We start from the raw sequence: 18,733 nt of genomic DNA, 5'->3' as shown, positions 1-18,733 counted from the left end.
GACATCTAGCGGGTAGAGGCCAGGGAGGCTGCTAAACCCCTGCGATTCACTGAACAGCCCCCCACCACAAAGAATCATCAGCCTAAAATGCTAATAGTGCTGAGGTTGAGAAACCCTCATGTCAGTGAACCTGGTGTGTTTTGGAAATGCAGCGAAGTCGGGATATTAGGCAGAACTTTGGGAAGATGAATACAGAGCCAGATAACGAAGGGCCTTATATGCCATGTTGAGGAGCCCACACTTTTTTTCTTGACCTTCTTGGCATGAGGTGAAGAAGGTAAGTAAGCCTGGAGGCAGGAGGTCTAGAATGTTCCAGGACTCCAGGCGGAAGCTGATGTTAGAGAGTTCTGCAGGATATCAGGGCTTCTCAAAGGTTGCTCATTTTTCTGACCAGCTCTGGAGACTTTTTTGGTGTGTTCAGAGGGGCATGTTTTCTCATAATTCAGGAGTTAGACCACCGCAGTGTATTTCCAAAATAATCTTTACCCATATAAACTCTAAACTATCTGGCAGGGCCTCCAAAGCCTCCTTTAGAAGGAACTGATAATGAAGTGAAGGGTGATTATTGGGTCCACGTGGGCTTTGCATGAGCACAGGGGTTATGTGCTCTGTTCCTTAAGTTTCTGTCTGCCGGGGGCCACCAACACCACTGGTGCAAACCCTCACCTGTTCAGGCATGAGGAGCCCGAATGGGAGAGAAGAAGCACAGGGAACAGGAGAGCGCTTTTTTTTCCCATGAGTGATCATTGTTAGTAAGAAAGTGAGTTGGAAACCGGTTCTACCAAAAAGAAATGTAGCACAGTCCACTGAAGATTGGGCACTGAGTTTGCATGAGCAATGGATAGATAGCTTTTGAGGTATTTAGTTCACAATTCTAATGTACAAGGGCCACGGGTTTTCTCTACATAGCTACTCCTTACTTGAGCACTAAAAGGCAAGCCAGACAAAACACAATACAGCCTTTTTTTTCTTTTAGGTCGTTGTGACCACACGCGTCGAGGAAGCTAAGGGTTGTGATTCAAAGCATCTTCCACCTAGTATTGAGTAATTTTTAAAATTTTCCCTCCTGATTTAAAAAAGAGTTGGGTGGAAGTGTTGCTCCTAGAAATGTTCAGCAGTGAATATGATGGTATCTTCCAAAGATGACTGTGACTAAAACAAGCAAAACACAAACCAAAACCCCAAGATTTCACTAGTTGAACTCTCCCAATAGTAGAAAATGTAAAAATTAAAAATACTGTATAACTATGTAGCTAAAATTTTAGGAGATATTTGATATAGACAGTCTATGATAAAATATATTGGAAAAATTAGCAGAGATTGGCATGTCAATTACCTCTGCAAACAAAAGTTTTGGGTATTTACAAAAATGATGACACAGTTTTTGTACAAATAAGTAAGACTTTCCTTCAAAGAAAATCTTTTTAAATTAGACTTTTAAAAAATTAGGACTATGGGGCTTCCCTGGTGGCGCAGTGGTTAAGAATCCGCCTACCAATACAGGGGACAGGGGTTCAAGCCCTGGTCGGGGAAGATCCCACAGACCGTGGAGCAACTAAGCCCGTGCGCCACAACTATTGAAGCCCGCGCCCCTAGAGCCCGTGCTCCTCAACAAGAGAAGCCACTGCAGTGAGAAGCCCATGCACCGCGACGAAGAGTAGCCCCCGCTCGCGGCAACTAGAGAAAGCCCACGCACAGCAACGAAGACCCAACACAGACAAAAAAAAAAAAAAAAAAAAAAAAAAAAATTAGGACTAGTTTACCTTGTAAAGATATTAGCATAATCCTCATTATAATAATCCTAACATTTTCAGGTACTTATTAATGGCTTTACATGCATACTTGCACTTAATCTTCACAAAAATGAAGAGATAGAGACTCACGATTCCCACATTATAGATACAGAAGCTGAGGATCTAAGATGTTCAGTACTGTGCCCGAGTGTAGAGCTGTGATTTGAGGGGCAGTCTGTCTTACTCTAGAGCCCATGTCATATTACCCATTTTCCTTTATTACAGAATGATTAGAGTAAAAAATTTAAGCACTTCAAGAGTGGAAAGCTGGAATTTCATTCAGCCAAAGGATTATTAGCATTTCATTTGTAGCTATAAATATATAGTTACTCTGCAGACTAATACACATGTATAATAAATATTTACATAATTTTCAGATTATTTATAATTTAAATGTATGTTCACGAAAATGTTTTCAGATGAAATATTTTATACTTTCCAGGTATAGCGTATAATTGGGGAGGAGTTCTTTTTTAAAAACCACTTTATTGAGGTATGAGTGACATGAAAAAATCTGTACATATTTTTTGTATACAACTGAGGAGTTTGGGAATAAGTATACACCCATGAAGCCATCACCACCATCAAGGCCATAGACATAGCCGTCTCAGAGTTTCCTCGTGCCCTGTTTATAATTATTATTAATGTTTTTGTGCTGTAAGACACAACATAAGATCTACCCTCTGAAAATTTTAAATATATGATACAGTATTGTTAGAAATAGGATTTAAAGCTCTTGGGGTTGTCACCTGTGTCAACCTATGTGATTAGCAGGCAGAGTTGATGTGAGACATCTTTTCCCCATGTAGACTCTCAGAGGTCTCTCACCTGGGAAGAGTGAAGCACTGCATTTAAGATCTAAGCTGAAATAATAGAAAATAGAGGACAGAAAAGTTGCATAACACAATGCAGTCTTCTAACATCCTGGCTGTAGTGCGTGGAACACTCTGAATCTGCGAAGGTCAGATCCTGGATATGTTCCTTAGGGATAATGTGATCTGTGTCATGGATTGCTTTGGAGAGGACAACCAGAAATGTGCTTCTAATTCCAAATGAGTCAGGCAGATATGTTGACTTGGAGTTGATTACTTTCTAAAGTGAAAAGGACCAGAAGGAATATAGCAGTATTTAGACTCCAGGGATTAAAGAAGGAATTTTTATTCCTTGGCTTGCTCTATAAAACTTTCTTGGGATGCTTGTTTTTCCTCAGTTTCATACTAGCCTAACTTCTGGATTTGCTTTTGATATGATTTTCAGACTTGGGCCCTCTTTTCAGATCTCTGAAACCAGGTGGTGTGCAGCAGACACTGTTATGTCTCCTAAATTAATGGATACACCAGATCTCAGCTGGTGTCTCGTATTACGCTGCCCACCCCGGGGGGTTGTAGCGTAAGAGTTCCAGGGCCCAATGAGCTGAGGGATTTTATGGAATTTAAGAATAATCAAATGACTGATCCTTAAGACTTATTTTTGGTCCTGAAGCAATGGCTCATTAGCTTGCTCTAACAGTGGGGAGTACTGTACCTGAAACCATATTAGACTACCCAGATTTTTCATTGGGTTTAAGTTCTTTAAAAACACAAAACGGAGTACAGATTTGAGGTTGTTACATCATTATTCATCCTTCTGGAGCAACAGAGCTCCACTTAAATCTGTGTGACTTTCAAAGTTATTTGATAAATTTAAGTATTATGTAATTGTGCTTATAGTCAAAATGATAATAACCTAGAATAACCTAGTAACCTCACAGGACTTGTGTCCTGTGGCAGTCACCTCCTGAGCAAGGCAGTTAGAAGTTTTGGTTTTTTGTTTTTGTGTTTTCTGGCATATTTCATCCCATACTTTATACATGTGACCCTTGAGATTTAGCCCCAGATGTGTGGATTTGGCTTGGAGTTAAGAACTCTGACCAGCAGGGACACCATATTGATGGCAACTAGTCAACTGGATCAGATACTGTATATTTGGTAGGTTTGAGTGAAAAATGCAGAGGGGGTCAAAGACCGAAGCCTGGCTCAGAAACATACTTAGAAAAAGATGGAAGGCAGAAGCTACAAGGCATGAATACACAAAAGCAGGAGATTAAAAAAGAGAACGATGTCACTTAGGAGTCTCCTGTGGCCTTTGGCCACGTCTCTGGGAATGGTAGCCAGAGTAGGAAGGACACAAACTCAAGCCACATGAGTAAATTTATTTGTGAACCCATGTGCTGCCAGCACTTGTACTCGGCACTGCGTCCTGTGGCAGTGGGTCCCTCCTTCTCTGCTCAGCTCCCGACTGCATCATTGCCAAATGGCCTGCGCCTTCAGCCTGCTTCCCAGCTCACCCTCCTCACTGCCGCCACTCTCCCACGACCCACACAGTAGGCTTTGTGCAAATCAGTGCTCAAGTAGAGTCCATGACACCGTAACACAAGTGATTTCTCAATGAAAAGGCACAGTCCCAGCACATGTGCACATATCTGTGCTTGTCTCTGTCCCGTTTCACTCCAGCGTGACGGAGTGACCCATGGTTTATGTCAGCTTATCCCCACTCAATTCCTACAACCCTAACAGGGAGTAGAGAACAGTTGTAGGGGCAGAGGAGATAAAAGCAGAGATGGAGCGTTCCGGAATCACCAGAGTATGGGAGGAGGGGTCCACGTGTGAGAGCTGCTGAAGACCTGCCCGTTGTCATGGGGCCTGACTTGGTCAGCGGCTGTTGATACCAGTTCCTGACCAGGACCCAGATGGGCGCCTTCAGTTGTCATTACCGCATTGTATTCTCACAGCCGCCTGGAGCTATTTACACACTTTCAGGTTGCAAGAAACGGAGGCATGTTCGTGTTCCTTGGATGATGGAAGTTTATGTTGTCAATATAACCAGGTTTGTTGATGTGGCGCCCAGGCTGTAAAATGTCATTGGGGAGGCTTGTCCTGGACACCTTAAGGCAAATCTCTTCTAGGATGTTGAAGCCTTGATTTAATACATGTATATTCTAGATTTGTATCTGGAAAATGGCAGATCTATATCTGTAACAAGATAGATATAGACATCTATGTGTATATGTGCACATATATGTATACATATGTGTATATATACACATATATATGTAAAATAAGGGTTTAAGGGAGCTCAAAAGAGATAACAAGTGCAAGTGTTTTGAAAAGTGTTCTATTAATAAAATGAGGGATGGTGGGAGTCATGAAGAGTAAATCCACCCTGCTCCCGTTTTCTTAAGAACCATGAGAAAGTAATGAAGGTGACAGGTGTTCTCAGGTTGCACATGTTTACTCTCAAGGAGGAATTGAGAACACGAATATGGGTTAGAAATTATTTTGTAATAAAAATTTCTGGTAAAAAGCCTTTATCTTTGAAAATTTCAAATGAAATTTGACCCAGCTGTGTTAGCAGTTTTTAAATCCTTCAAACTTGACAAGTTGTAAGTGCAAGAGAATTTTTTTTTAAATGTATTTTCTTTCTCTCCTCATAGGTGCTTTGTTTTTATTGGACACTGTTTTGCTTGTTCATGTAAAATGAATGGTTATACTAGAAATCTTAGATCATATTTATAATAATAATCATAATGAGAAATTTGATAGTGTTTGAGATGTATAGAAGCTGATAACTTTTTTCCATAGGTCTAAGACTTGAGTTACAAACAATGAAATATAGTAGGAAAGGAAGAGTCTTTGTTTTTTGTTTTTTTAAAACATATATTTATTTATTTACTTGGCTGTGTCAGGTCTTTAGGTACAGCACGCGGGATCTTTAGCTGCGGCACGTGGGAATCTTTTAGTTGGGGCATGCGGGATCTAGTTCCCTGACCAGGGATTGAACCGCGGCCCCCTGCATTGGGAGTGCAGTTTTAGCCACTGGACCACCAAGGAAGTCCCTCTTGTTTTTTTTTTTTAATGCATTCTGTATTTTCCATTTAAAAATATACCTATTATAAAGTTTTGAAAAAAATATAGGGTAAAATTGTTCAACTTCTGGACCCAAAGATAACCAGTCTTGGTATTTTCTTTTTTTTCTTCTAGTCTTTTTTTGATGAAAGTTGGGGTTTTTTTGAGAACTTGTAATCTTACCAAGTTTTTAAGTTTTAGTTTTTGTCCTACTGTTTCATCCTTACATTTATATCTGACAGTAATTAAGAGTTTAGAGTAGACAAATAGACAGATTTGGACTCAAATTCTATCTCTGCCACTCAGTAGCTGTGTTATATCAGGCAAGTTACTCAATTTTGTTAGCTGTAAAATGGGAGTGATAGTAATATAATCACATTGGAAATAAGGCATGTAAAGCTCCTGCCCGCTAGTAAGTGTATGATATAATTTTTAACTGTTAGCTTGTTAAAAACTCTGCTTAATTGTATTTATTCCATCAAGCAGTGGATGCATAAAGGTTTATGTTTGTAAATCTTTTGGGCATTTACACTTTTTACAGCTTTTCGCTATGATAAATAATTCATATAAATTGGCTATCATTTAGTTTTAGGAAACTTAAGAAAAAAGGAATTTCAGACTCAAAGAATGTAAACAATTTCAGTCTTTTAAATATATATCTAAATTATTTTCTAAAGTAGCTGTAAAATGTATATTTCCACCAGGAACGTTCCCTGGTAAAACTGGGTTTTTAGATCTTTCTTAACTTAAAAAGTGAAATTGTATCTGTTTTAATTTGAATTTCTTCATTTTTATGAGTGAAATTATACATTTGTTTGTTTTTAACATTAATCTTTTTTGTGAATTATGTGTGCCTTTTGCTGATTGTCAAGTTGGGTCTTAGAATCTTTCTGTTATTTTTGTTTTAAATATGCCGTCTGACTATACAGAGATGTCCTCTGATTTTAATTTTTAAAGAACAATTTTTTTGTCAAGCGGATTTTATTTTTTCTGTTACATTTAAGCTCATAAACTCCTCTCCCACAATGCCCACAGTACATTGTGTGTTTACTTTACTTCTTGGTTCATATGGCTTTTGCTTTTTAGGCATAAGTGAGACTTTAGTTTCCTTTACATTTAGTGTCATATGTGATAGTCTGTAAGTCCTGGCAATTTACTAACTGTTGACTAATTTCCAATTTCATAAAAATGTGTTTTCCTGATTAAAGTAAATTCAGACTTATTTTTTTTCTTTAAAGTATATAGGAGTAGTGACTATTAAAATTGTTTTCAGTGCCATTTAAAATTCTTCCTGGATTTATTTGTGTGAAAATCATCCCACAAGTATGTGAAAATTTGCTAAAATACAGCAATCCGTAAAACAAAATACCATTGTTCTCCTAAACTTTCCTCTTCCTCCTTTTAGAATTTCATAGAATCTTCTATCACACTGTTTGAATCTGATCTAGAAAGTGGAAAGTTTATTGACATTACAAATCAGGAAATTTCTGACTTAGAAGAAATGGGTTTTGGCAGTGAAACAAGATCCATTCACGTTAAAAGTGGCGTGTAAGTTGTCTCCTATTCTGAGAACCTAGAGCTTCTTTGGTGTTTAAAATTATTGGTTGCTCGATTCTGTGTCACCTCAGTTCTTTTTACTTTTTATCCTGCTAGATGGGTTGCCTACCAGCAGAAGTTCTTCTGTGGAGAACAATACATTTTAGAGAAAGGGAAATACAAATGCTTTTTTGACTGGGGAGGATCAAATAATATAATCATGTCAATACGACCTATCCAACTGGTGAGTTAAATGTGAACATAACCAATGCCAGTGACATGTAATGGCATACAATTGAACACATGGAACAGGCTTTTGTAAAAGTGGAGCTGTTGGATTATTTTGTATGTATCTATAGAGAAAATGAAACAGCATATGGATTTCTGCAGATTCCATAGAGAGCTAGTAGATTGGCATTAGCACCTCGATGATTAGGTACTCTGTAATTTGATCAGTTCATTCAGTAGCATTTATTTAGTGCCTTTGCTGTGTCAGACAGGACTGATCACTGGAGATGAAAGATGAATAAGACTGCCCTGTCTCAGTCTCTTAGAGAAGACAGGCATATGCACAATTGCTTATGGTATGACTAGTGAGGAAATGAAGTGTGTAGGCAGTGCTGAGGGACCAGGGGAAGGGAGAATGGAGAGCCTGGGGAGCTGGGGACCATGCCTCTCCTCAAGAAGAGGATGCATTGAGTCATGTCTTAGAGGATAAAAGCAATTTTGCCAGGAAGGGAAGTGGGGCAGAAAAGGCAGTTCACCAAGAGGGAATCATCTCCTCATGTGCAAAATTACGAAGTTATGAAAGAGTGTGGCCAGTGTGGTTAATAACAAACACTGCAGAACAATAGGGTGCCCAGGAGATAGTGACGGGAAAGAGAATGTTGGCAAGTTCAGACTCTATCTTTCTGATGGACTATTGGGGCACATTTTTCTTCTAGCTATAATATTACTCAAAATGAATTAGTAATAAACATTAAAATTATTATAAGCTAATTTAGTAGGTTATATGAGGGTCCTAACCAGTTCAAGGAATCTAGTAAATTGGTCAGACCATATATTTTTTCATTTTTCAAAGGAGATTTTCAGCACTTTCAAAGACAACTGTGATTATACAATTATAATTTTTAAAATGTTTTAATATATGTTTCAGGAACCACTTGGGATAAATGAGCCTCCACATTTGGTATGTTTAAAAATATTCTTAACTTATAATTGTTAAATTGTGTACTAAAAATGTATGCCCTTTCTCTCAAGTCTATCCCTTTCCCTCAGATAACTTTTATGGGTCTGTATGGCAGGGCAGTTTCTGTTGTCCTAGGAACCTGTGAGCACAAGAGTGCCCATCTTTGTTACTGATCATATTGGCCTGGATTTGTCACGGTTCCTTTCTTTTTCTCCTACTAGAGCTTCAGCACTGACCACTTTGGGTTCGTCTTGAACCTCTGCCACTCCTTCCTTCCTGTTGCCCATCCATTCTTCAGTGTCACATTCGTATTCAGCACAGTACGTTATGCTGACTGGAGGAGCAGACTTACCAGGGAGAAATGGCATGCTTATTATGTAAATGTAATTCTAATACCTAAATCACATATTCCTTAAAAGCACAGATAAAACTGCAACCCCGCTCCTTTATTTCTAGTGTGTTAATGGTTTGAAGGATTGGGTAATACTCTGGAGCCTAATGTTTGTTTATTATCCATTGAGGGCTAGAAATTGTGCTTATTTAATGCTTCTGATAACTCTGTGAGGTCAGGATTTATTCCCATTTATTAATGAGAAAGCAAAGATTTAGAATTTAAGTAAGCATCATTTCACACAGCTAGAAGTAGCAAAAGAGGCATTTTCTTCAGTATCTAATTCCAAGATTTTACGTCAAAGAAAGACATATCATGATATGAGCGGTACAACCACAAAAGAAAGGGGATGAGTTACAGTGCTTCCTCTGTCTCATTTTAAATAACCAATTTAGAAAAATTTCTTCAGAAAACCAAATACAATGATTAATTTTTAATATTTGACATTTGCTAGTTTTACATAAGGCTGAATCTTTTTCTCTGAGTGTGTATGTTTTTCGTGTTCATGTCAGTGTTTATATATTTCAAATCAGCTTAGTTTAACTGTGATTCTGTTCACAATGCTTCCAGGTTTTATTATTTTCCGATTAGCTCAGGCCTATTGGGAACATTTCCTCTCTGAATATAACTCAGTTGCTGTTCTGGAGACACTTCCTGCCAGCTCTTTATTTTGAATCTTAGAAAACTCTGACTGTGGACTTTCAAAGCACTTTTTCACATGCATCAACACAACCTGAGTAGATAAAGAGGTAAACCAGGATAATTCCAAACTGCACATTCTCTGAGTTTTAAGTGCAGATAAAAAAATCACATTCTTTTAAGCTCTGTTTCTCCCCCTCCTACATCCCTGTTCTTTCTTATGAACTTCCTTGTTTGGGGCAGATTGCTCAGAGGATTTACAGCCCAACTTGAAGAGAAAGTAAGCAGCAGCAAACACCCAGTGAAATTGGCCCTGTTTAATTTTCTCAGTATAGCTCAGCCATTGCCTTGTGAAATAAAGGTCTCTGACAAGTGTATGACAGCTGGATATTTGGTAACATGCAGACAAAGCCTCCTTAGTTTACCCAGTATCGAAGCCCTTATTATTTCCATTGGACCAAATATTCAGAAAGTTGTGCTTGTTTTCATTTACCCAAATAAAAACAAACAGATCTTGGCTGATAGTCTGCTTCCATTCAGTAAGCGGAAGGTATTTTCTCCTTCGCAAGTAGTTGTGATAGGTTGACGATGCAGAAGCTGTGTTCATTTGAGGTAGTTAATTTCCCTATCTAAGGTATAAGGAGGAAGTTACATCTCGAGTTCAAGTCAGAGAGGGAATTCCTGTCTGCTGGTGATTTGAAAGGAAACCTCAAGCCACTTAAGGGAAAAGCCAGAAGATATATGTGTGTAGAAATTAATATATAGCATGAGAGTTATGCTAATAAAAATAGTATTGCTGATGTGTAAGCAGATTATGGTGATATATGTCTTTTTTGGGACACAGAACACCACCTTTTATTGAGAAGATTATTTTTTCCCGTGGCTGAAGATTGATCACCAAGTCTGATTGCCAACTCACAATATTTGATACAGTGACAGGACCATTATAGAGTTCTTCATAGCAGCTGGCATTTTATTTTTGTTTTTATTTTTTCCCAAACAAAACAAACAGAATGTGGATTATGTTCAGAATGTCCTCATCTCTCTCTTTTAGCAAGTCCTGAGTATCAGAAATCTCACTAGATTAAATCTTATAAAAGTGAGTTTCGTTTCCAGAGAGGCTGTAGTCAGGCATCCATTCTCTAGAAATTCTAACTAGTTCCCCACTTTGACCCAACCAAGGACCTTTCTTTCCTGGAATCTTTTAAAAGTCCATTTGCAAATATAATTAGAAGTTTGGATTTCTTTAAGTACTGAGCCCTCTGTTCCATTTTATACATGATTCTAGCTGAGAAAAAGCAACTGAATATTTTCTTCTATTGGATAATTTGGCCAAATTGAATTTTAGAGTGATCACAGGATCTTTAACAGTGGTGGTTACTGTTATCATGTATGGAGGAGAAGTAAACAATAGTTTTAGTCAAATATCAGTAAGATTCAAGAGCAGTAGAGGAAAACATTTTTTTGGTACTACGACCAGATCATTTTTATAGAATCCAGAGACCAGAAATATTCAGGAAGTAGTACTTATCTAAGTAAAGAAAGCCTTCTATGAGTAAACAGGGAAGTAAGATTATTATTGAATATGTAATGAATGTGAAAACTACATAGCACTGCGTTATGAGACAATGTGATGTAATGGAAGAGTGGAAACAAAACTGTTCTTTGTTTAACAATCAGTACATTTATTTGAAGGAAGTCCAAAGGGCTGCAGAAAGTCTGGTTTAGACAGGATAGAATGTTTCTCAGAGAAATTATTTTAGCATTGGAATAAATAAAATTACGTTCAGAAATTATTCTGATATTGTGGAATAAATTGAGAAAGCACAACTGTTGTTCAGTAATTAAGTTCTTGAGGTTTTAGTTTGTCATATTGAAGAACTATTACATCCATTTCTATATATCATAAATGAAAAGTACATAGTAAACAAAGGATCTCTACAAAATTTTCATCACAAAGAGGTGATAATATCTGCTTCAAAGGGTAGTTCTAAAGAAGATAAAAGATAGATATGTGAAAAGGCACCTTGGAAACCAGTGATACACTGTTGTTGTTTTTTTCTTCTTCCATACAGTTCCATTTGGTGCTGGTAGGGATTAAGCCATGCTCACATGGCACGGAGGAATGGGCATAGTTCGAAATAAACTCATTTCTTGTTCAACTGACTATTCATCTGTGTTCTAAGCCACCTATCCGAGTTGTTAATTTATTCTCCATTAACCTGGAAAGGAAACCAAAGTAGTGAGTCATCCAGCTAGCTTTTCACAGGACTTATTCTCACCAAGGTACTGCCACTTAATTTCACCAAGGGTAGAAACCACAGATTAATTATTATAATTAGAAAGTGCAGAGTTGGTTTCGGGTGGTCCATCCTCAGAACATTATTATGAGAATTATTCTGTTCTGAGGCATATGTAAGGTACTCAAGAATGAGGGGTTACTTTTCTGGGGTTGGACAAATCCTGAGTGAACTGTGTATCAATACCATATCTCATTTGGGGGGTAAAAATAAACTCAGGTCAGTATTAAGTCCTTTTTTAAAATTTGGGTAAAGAGTATTTTAAATCATCAAATCAAAACAGTACTTCATGGCAGAGTGAGTGTGTGTATGTGTGTGAATTTTAATGCTTCTGAGTGTGACAACTGAGACTAAAAAGTAGAGGTGGCTGTTACATACATCAACTGCAATATGATTAGCTTGCATCGTCAGTTGTCCAGGATTTGACATTTCACGACTTCATGATGAAATACTGAAGTGTAAATCTTAGGCTCAGCAATATGAATATAATTAGTTCAACAAACTGGGAATACACGTAGTAAATCAGACAACCGTGATCTCTGTTCTCATGTGCTTTTTCTGATCCGTATTGTGAATAAAGATAATATTTGCCTGTAGGAGAAATTACTCCACATTTTTGGGAGTTAAATGTGATTTACTTTTTAGCCTCATGTTTTATAAACCTTTAAGTTAAAAAACATAGTCTGAAAAACCACTAACTAAAATATATGCTCTTATCAAGGAATCCAGGGCAGTTTGCCTGGACATGTAGAATTGTTCTTATACAGGGAATCAGTCGTTCCAGAGGTTTGTATTGTTTTGGACTTGTGTTTTCTTTCTATCCCCTGTATCCACCAAAGGACCATGATGTAGGAACTTGATGGATCACGCTTCCTTAAGGCAGGGAGTCCCTTGGTGTTTGCTCCAAATAGAGCCTCGTTTCACATTAGGAAATCGTACTGTGCAAGCCCCGGTTGGTCGGGGGGGAATGGGTTCTCTCGGCTTTCTGGTTTTGGCTTCGCTTTGATATCAGACCTAGCAAGGTCAGAGCAGAATGAGCTAGCTAAGAAACAATTCCTCAGAACTCAGAGACCACCCATCTCTAAGAGGACCCTTGGGACAATGAAGCTGAACTTCAGCTGCTCAAAGAAGCCTTGTTCTCCAGGACAGCCGTGGCGGGAGAGAGGGCGGTGCTGTAGATGATCATGATGCGCTCTTAGCTACGACGCAGGCCTCTTGGTGCCGGGTGGATCTGTGGGCCATGTTATGTCAAGGCTCCACTGTATTATGAAATACTTATAGGCCTCATTCATTTTTTCTTACTTATTGGAGATCCAAGGCCACTAGTGTTGCAGATTATTATATCTCTGGTCTAAAGGGAATTATAGTTGAGACTTCATGAATTTTCCTTGACAAAAAGGACTAAAGCAGAAATGTACTTATATAAAGCTGTAAGCTGTGCATTTAAGGTACTCTTCAGTAAACTGGAACCTGTAAGCTGAAATATATGGCACAGACATCTTTCTTCACCATAAATCTTCCACTAATCCCATCATTATTGTCTTCTCTGCCATCTGCTCCTATGGTCTCACAGTCACCCTCATGCTCTCTTATGAGCATGCGCTTGTGCTTTCTCCGTCTCCCTTTTATTAACTGTGGATCAAGAAGGCTTGGGGAGAGAAAAGGCATAGCCACCACACCTCATACCACTCCAAACTGCCTTCGTGTTTAGCACTAAATTGCTTCTTATTTTACACATGTAGTCTCACCATAGGGGATAATAATTGCTTGATACAATGGGCAAGGACCACATTTTAGTAGAGGAGGGACTGATTTACTCTTATAGGTAGAATTATTTTCCAGGCCTCTGTGCCCAGCATCTGATGCAAGAGATGGATGGAAATGATAAATAAATCTTGACACTTCTGGCAAATACGTAAGGGGAAAAAATTGAGTTTAAGGAGAATGTCATCCTTAACATGGATTCCTTGTTAATAAAACACGAGTCGAGTATTTTGCTGAATTCTTGTAAGTACATGAAATGGAAGGTTTTCATTTGCTTTGTGATGATGTCAAGCAACTGTTTTCTGTTTCATTGTTGTGTTGTTGCTCTTATAGCTCAAAGCATTCAGTAAACCAGGGTTCCAAGGTGAATGTATAGATTTTACCAAAGAAATTTCGGATTTGACTTCACCATTCACGCCATGTTCTTTTAAAGTTCTTCGGGGTTGGTAAGTATGCTTACGGAATGATTTCTGCTGTTGTTTACATAACTAAATTGCTTTTAAATTTGCAGAGATTTAACTTTATTTTTTGCGTATACAGTGAAATAAACATATTTAATCATTAGTCAACTGCTAATTTGCCTATATGATCTTTGCCCAGCTTGTATTACAAGCTACTGTGAAATAGAATGCTGATTAGCCAACATTGGGAGCATTTTTGGTGGGGTTTTTTTTTCTCATTGTTATCTTAGATTATTTCCTAAATGTTTTGAATGTTTATATTGTGTGTTTACTGTGTAGTATAATAGAATGCTATGAAAATTAGCATTTTTGTCCAGATAAGACATATTATTCCTAAATTTAAAAAATAAAATAAAAAACTTTTTGTTTGTTTAAAGTATTCATTGTCCCCATTTCACAGATGAGGAGCCCTGATTCAGAGTTAGTTTCCCAAGGTCACACACCAAATGTCAGACCCAGGATTGTTGGGCCGTTTTGTTTTTTTTTTTTTTTTTCCTGTGTTCTTCCAACTGTGGCAACGTACTGGACCTTTCTCACATGTATATGAGACTGTATGTGATTCTCAACTTATATTCTAACATATATTCCTTTTTTTTTAACATCTTTATTGGAGTATAATTGCTTTACAATGGTGTGCTAGTTTCCGCTTTATAACAAAGTGAATAAGTTATACATATACACATGTTCCCGTATCTCCTCCCTCTTGCGTCTCCCTCCCTCCCACCCTCCCTATTCCACCCCTCTAGGACATATATTCTATGTATCATTTTTTATTGTGGTACAATATGTATAACATGAAATTTATCATTTTAGCCACTTTTAAGTGTATGTATCTTTACAGTGGCATCTCTGTATGTCAAGTATCTACCTAATAACTCATCAAAGTCTCTCTTCTCCCTTCAAAATATATTGGATTCATCCGTTCTCCTCCGTTTCTCTTGAACTGGTAGAGGGGTCCTATCTTCCACTTTAGGAATTTCAGTCCCCTAATGAGCCACACTCCAGTGTCATCTTTTTGTTTTTTAATTAATTAATTAATTTTTTGGCTGCATTGGGTCTTCGTTGCTGTGTGCGGGCTTTCTCTAGTTGTGGCAAGCGGGGGCTACTCTTTGTTGTGGTGCGCGGGCTTCTCATTGGAGTGGCTTCTCCTGTTGCGGAGCACAGGCTCTAGGCACGCAGGATTCAGTAGTTGTGGCACACGGACTTCAGTAGTTGTGCTCATGGGCTCTAGAGCACAGGCTCAGTAGTTGTGGCGCACGGGCTTAGTTGCTCCGCGGCACGTGGGATCTTCCTGGACCAGGGCTTGAACCCTTGTCCCCTGAATTGGCAGGCAGATTCTTAACCACTGCGCCACAAGGGAAGTCCCCCAGTGTCATCTTATTTCCAGTGTTTACCACAAACCAATCATAGCCCAGTTATTTGTCCCAAAGTCCAGCTTAATATTTTACTACTCTTCTTTAAATCCCACTCATTCTCTAATACCAGTCAGATCAAGTTCAAACTCTTCCTTTTCCAGGATTTACCATCGATGAGTCTCATTTTCCATATCCATACTCCATTTTATCCTTGTACTATCCTCCTTTCCTCCTGTCTTTGGGCATTTCCTCAGCTATGTGTTTTCCTCCTTACCATCTGTACCAGGGGTCAGCAGACATTTTCTGCAAAGGGCCAGGTAGTAGATATTTTCAGTTTTGTGGGCCATACAGGCTTTGTCCCAGCTACTCAGCAGTGCCACTGTAGCACCAAAGCAGCCATAGGCAATACATAAACGAATGAGCATCGCTGTGTTCCAGTGAAACTCTGTTCATGAATGTTGAGATTTGAATTGTATATAATATTTGCATATCACAAAATCTTCTTTTAATTTTTTAAAACCATTTAAAAGTGCAAAAATCAGTCTTAGCTTGTGAACTGTTGGAAAACTGGCTATGAGGTGGATGTGGCCTACATGCTGTAGTTTGCTAACCCCCGCTCTGTATCAAACGTGGTAGGTTTCAGGTAAATCTAGCAGGTGTTATTTGGTTGGCCTACACACTGTTTAAAAAGTTTTTTGGGGGCTTCCCTGGTGGCGCAGTGGTTGAGAGTCCGCCTGCCGATGCAGGGGACGCGGGTTCGTGCCCCGGTCCGGGAAGATCCCACGTGCCGCGGAGCAGCGGGGCCCATGAGCCATGGCCGCTGAGCCTGTGCCTCCGGAGCCTGTGCTCCGCAACGGGAGAGGCCACAGCAGTGAGAGGCCCGCGTACCGCAAAAAAAAAAAAAAAAAGTAGTTTTTTGTATCAATACTTAAGTTTAGAATATTTTTCAGAAGAACCTGTTTTTCACCATCCCTTTAAAAATCAGAAGATTTGGAAACTCTGGGGAAACATTCACGTTTGGTGATAATTAGCTGGTGTTGAGTAGAGGCATAAGTGCTCCCCAGTGTACCATAGGATATATTGCCAAGTTGGGTTTTTTTTGTTTTTTTTTTTTGCGGTACTCGGGCCTCTCACTGTCGTGGCCTCTCCCGTTGCGGAGCACAGGCTCCGGACGCGCAGGCCCAGCCGCTCCGCGGCATATATATATATATATATATATATATATAATTTATAAATATAAATTATATATTTGTATATATAATTTATATATATATAATTTATAAATATATATATAATTTATATATATATAATTTATAAATATATATATATTTATATATATATATAATTTATAAATATATATATATAAAATTTATAAATATTTTTATATATATATATTATATATATATAATTTATAAATATATATATAATTTATAAATATATATATATAATTTATATATATAATATATATATAATTTATATATATAAATATATATATATAATTTATAAATATATATATATAATTTATAAATATATATATAATTTATAAATATATATATATAATTTATATATATATTTATAAATATATATATAATTTATAAATATATATATATAATTTTTATATATAAATATATATATAATTTATAAATATATATATATAATTTATAAATATTTTTCAGTATAATGTGTGTGTGTGTATATATATGTATAATTTATATACACAGTTGTCCCTTGATATCTGTGAGGGATTGTTTCCAGGAGTCCCCACATATACCAAAATCCGTGGATGCTCAAGGCCCTTATATAAAGTGGCTGACGACAGTCGGGCCTCTGTATCTGCAGGTAGGAAACCTGTAGATACAGAGGGCCAACTACATACAAAATGTACATTTTATTTACATATTTTATTTAGATTTATGTGTAATTTATTAAACTGTAGTTTTAATAAAAGAATACAGGAACCATGGTGATTGTTTAAGTACCGGGGATGCTTCAGAGATGAGGATTTGAGCCCAGTTCACCACTATGTAATCTCAAGCAAATTGGACCATTTCTCTGAACCTCAGTTTCCTCCTGTATAAATGTGGGCTAATAACAGTACTTACCTCAAAGGATTCTTATAAGGACTAAATAAATAATGCACGTAAGGGCTTAGCTGCATGCCCAGCACATTGAAAAACCTTTCGGAAATATTGGCTATAAAATGCTTGTTACGTAGGAGACGTGGCAGTAAATTTTGTCACAGAGCATTTCTGTGGTTATCTAAAGTTAACCTCGTATAGCTAGAGCATGGTTCTGGTGATCTTAAAATATAGAGCTAGAACTTAAACACACCAAAGCTAAAGTAGTAACGGTCAATTAATTTCTCCCTTGTGCCCCTTCTTTCCAAAATGGCATGTCTTAGCCAAGCTTTTGATGAGTGCTATATTGAAGATAATTTGCTATGGAAGATTCTAAAGGGTTCATTTCTTTTTAAAAATCTCCGCTTGCTATCAGCTATGCAGGTGACAGGTTTTAAATACTGTTGTGTGATTTTTGGAGTCTAGCTTCTAACTCAACCTAGACTGAAAGCAAACTCATCATTAAATAAGGATACAAATTTTTGTTTTCCTCAAAAAGAATTTCTAATCTGTTAAAGTACTTAATAATTACTATAATTTGATCCCAGGTTTTTATACTTGAAAGCACTGAATGAAGTTAATGTCTTTAGCTTACAGCAGATGTTTTATTTCAAATTTATTTAATAGTTGGGGGAATCTTGGGCAAATCACCTAACTTTTCTACCTCACTTGTTTCTACCTCATAAAGTAATGAGTACACGGTGAAATAATGCATGCAGGGTACCTAGTCTGGCACATGGTAAGCAGTCAACAGGTGATAGTAGTAGCTTTTTTTTTTTTTTTTTTTTCCCAAACCGACTCTGGGTATTCGCTGCTGACCAGCACCAGGAGTTTTATGTCTTACTCCTACCCTGGCTCCCACTGCATGATGACGAGTCAAACTGCCAACTGATGCACTTTGAATGTTCCACTGCTTGTTTTTTCAGCTGGCTCCTGTATTACCAAGAGGACATTTCTAATCATCAGTGTGTGTTAGAAGAAGGGCTGTATGCTGACCTTACTTCCTGTGGCTGCCCAACATCTAGAGTCAAATCCCTCAAGCCCATTGACTATGTAAGTACTTTGCTGATGCATATTTATAAGACTTTTTCTTGTCCAGTTTAATTACCGTGAATGATAACATGAAGTTGGAAGAAATAATACAGGGAAAATATAAAAATGTAAGTAACTTGCTTGAAGATTGTAAAATTGAGATTCACTCATGAAATCCAACTAATGAAAGATTGATTTTTTTTTTTTTTTTTTGCCGCACCGTGCTGCTTGTGGGATCTTAGTTCCCTGACCAGGGATTGAACCCTGGCCCT

The 18,733-nt window shown here is 37.7% G+C and overlaps 1 protein-coding gene across 4 annotated transcripts in view; it reads left to right on the top strand.

Annotated features, from left to right (window-relative positions):
• Positions 1–18,733, top strand: part of CRYBG3 (crystallin beta-gamma domain containing 3) — a 114,727-nt gene that overhangs the window by 63,996 nt on the left and 31,998 nt on the right. For 3 of the 4 annotated variants that reach the window (XR_007477496.1, XM_049709988.1, XM_004272627.3), the window contains 5 exons: positions 7,083–7,225; positions 7,331–7,457; positions 8,370–8,402; positions 13,830–13,942; positions 18,356–18,482. Coding sequence is in view for 3 of the 4 variants with exons in the window: in XM_049709988.1 (XP_049565945.1) it covers positions 7,083–7,225; positions 7,331–7,457; positions 8,370–8,402; positions 13,830–13,942; positions 18,356–18,482 (543 nt within the window). In the remaining variant the exon portion in view is untranslated. The remainder of the gene's footprint in view (positions 1–7,082; positions 7,226–7,330; positions 7,458–8,369; positions 8,403–13,829; positions 13,943–18,355; positions 18,483–18,733) is intronic. The other variant, XM_049709989.1, reaches the window with a different exon arrangement.

Source organism: Orcinus orca, chromosome 5, assembly GCF_937001465.1.
Source record: "Orcinus orca chromosome 5, mOrcOrc1.1, whole genome shotgun sequence".
Taxonomy (NCBI): domain Eukaryota; kingdom Metazoa; phylum Chordata; class Mammalia; order Artiodactyla; family Delphinidae; genus Orcinus; species Orcinus orca.
The sequence above is the reverse complement of the archived record's forward strand: the minus strand, read 5'-3'. Positions and strand labels throughout refer to the sequence as shown.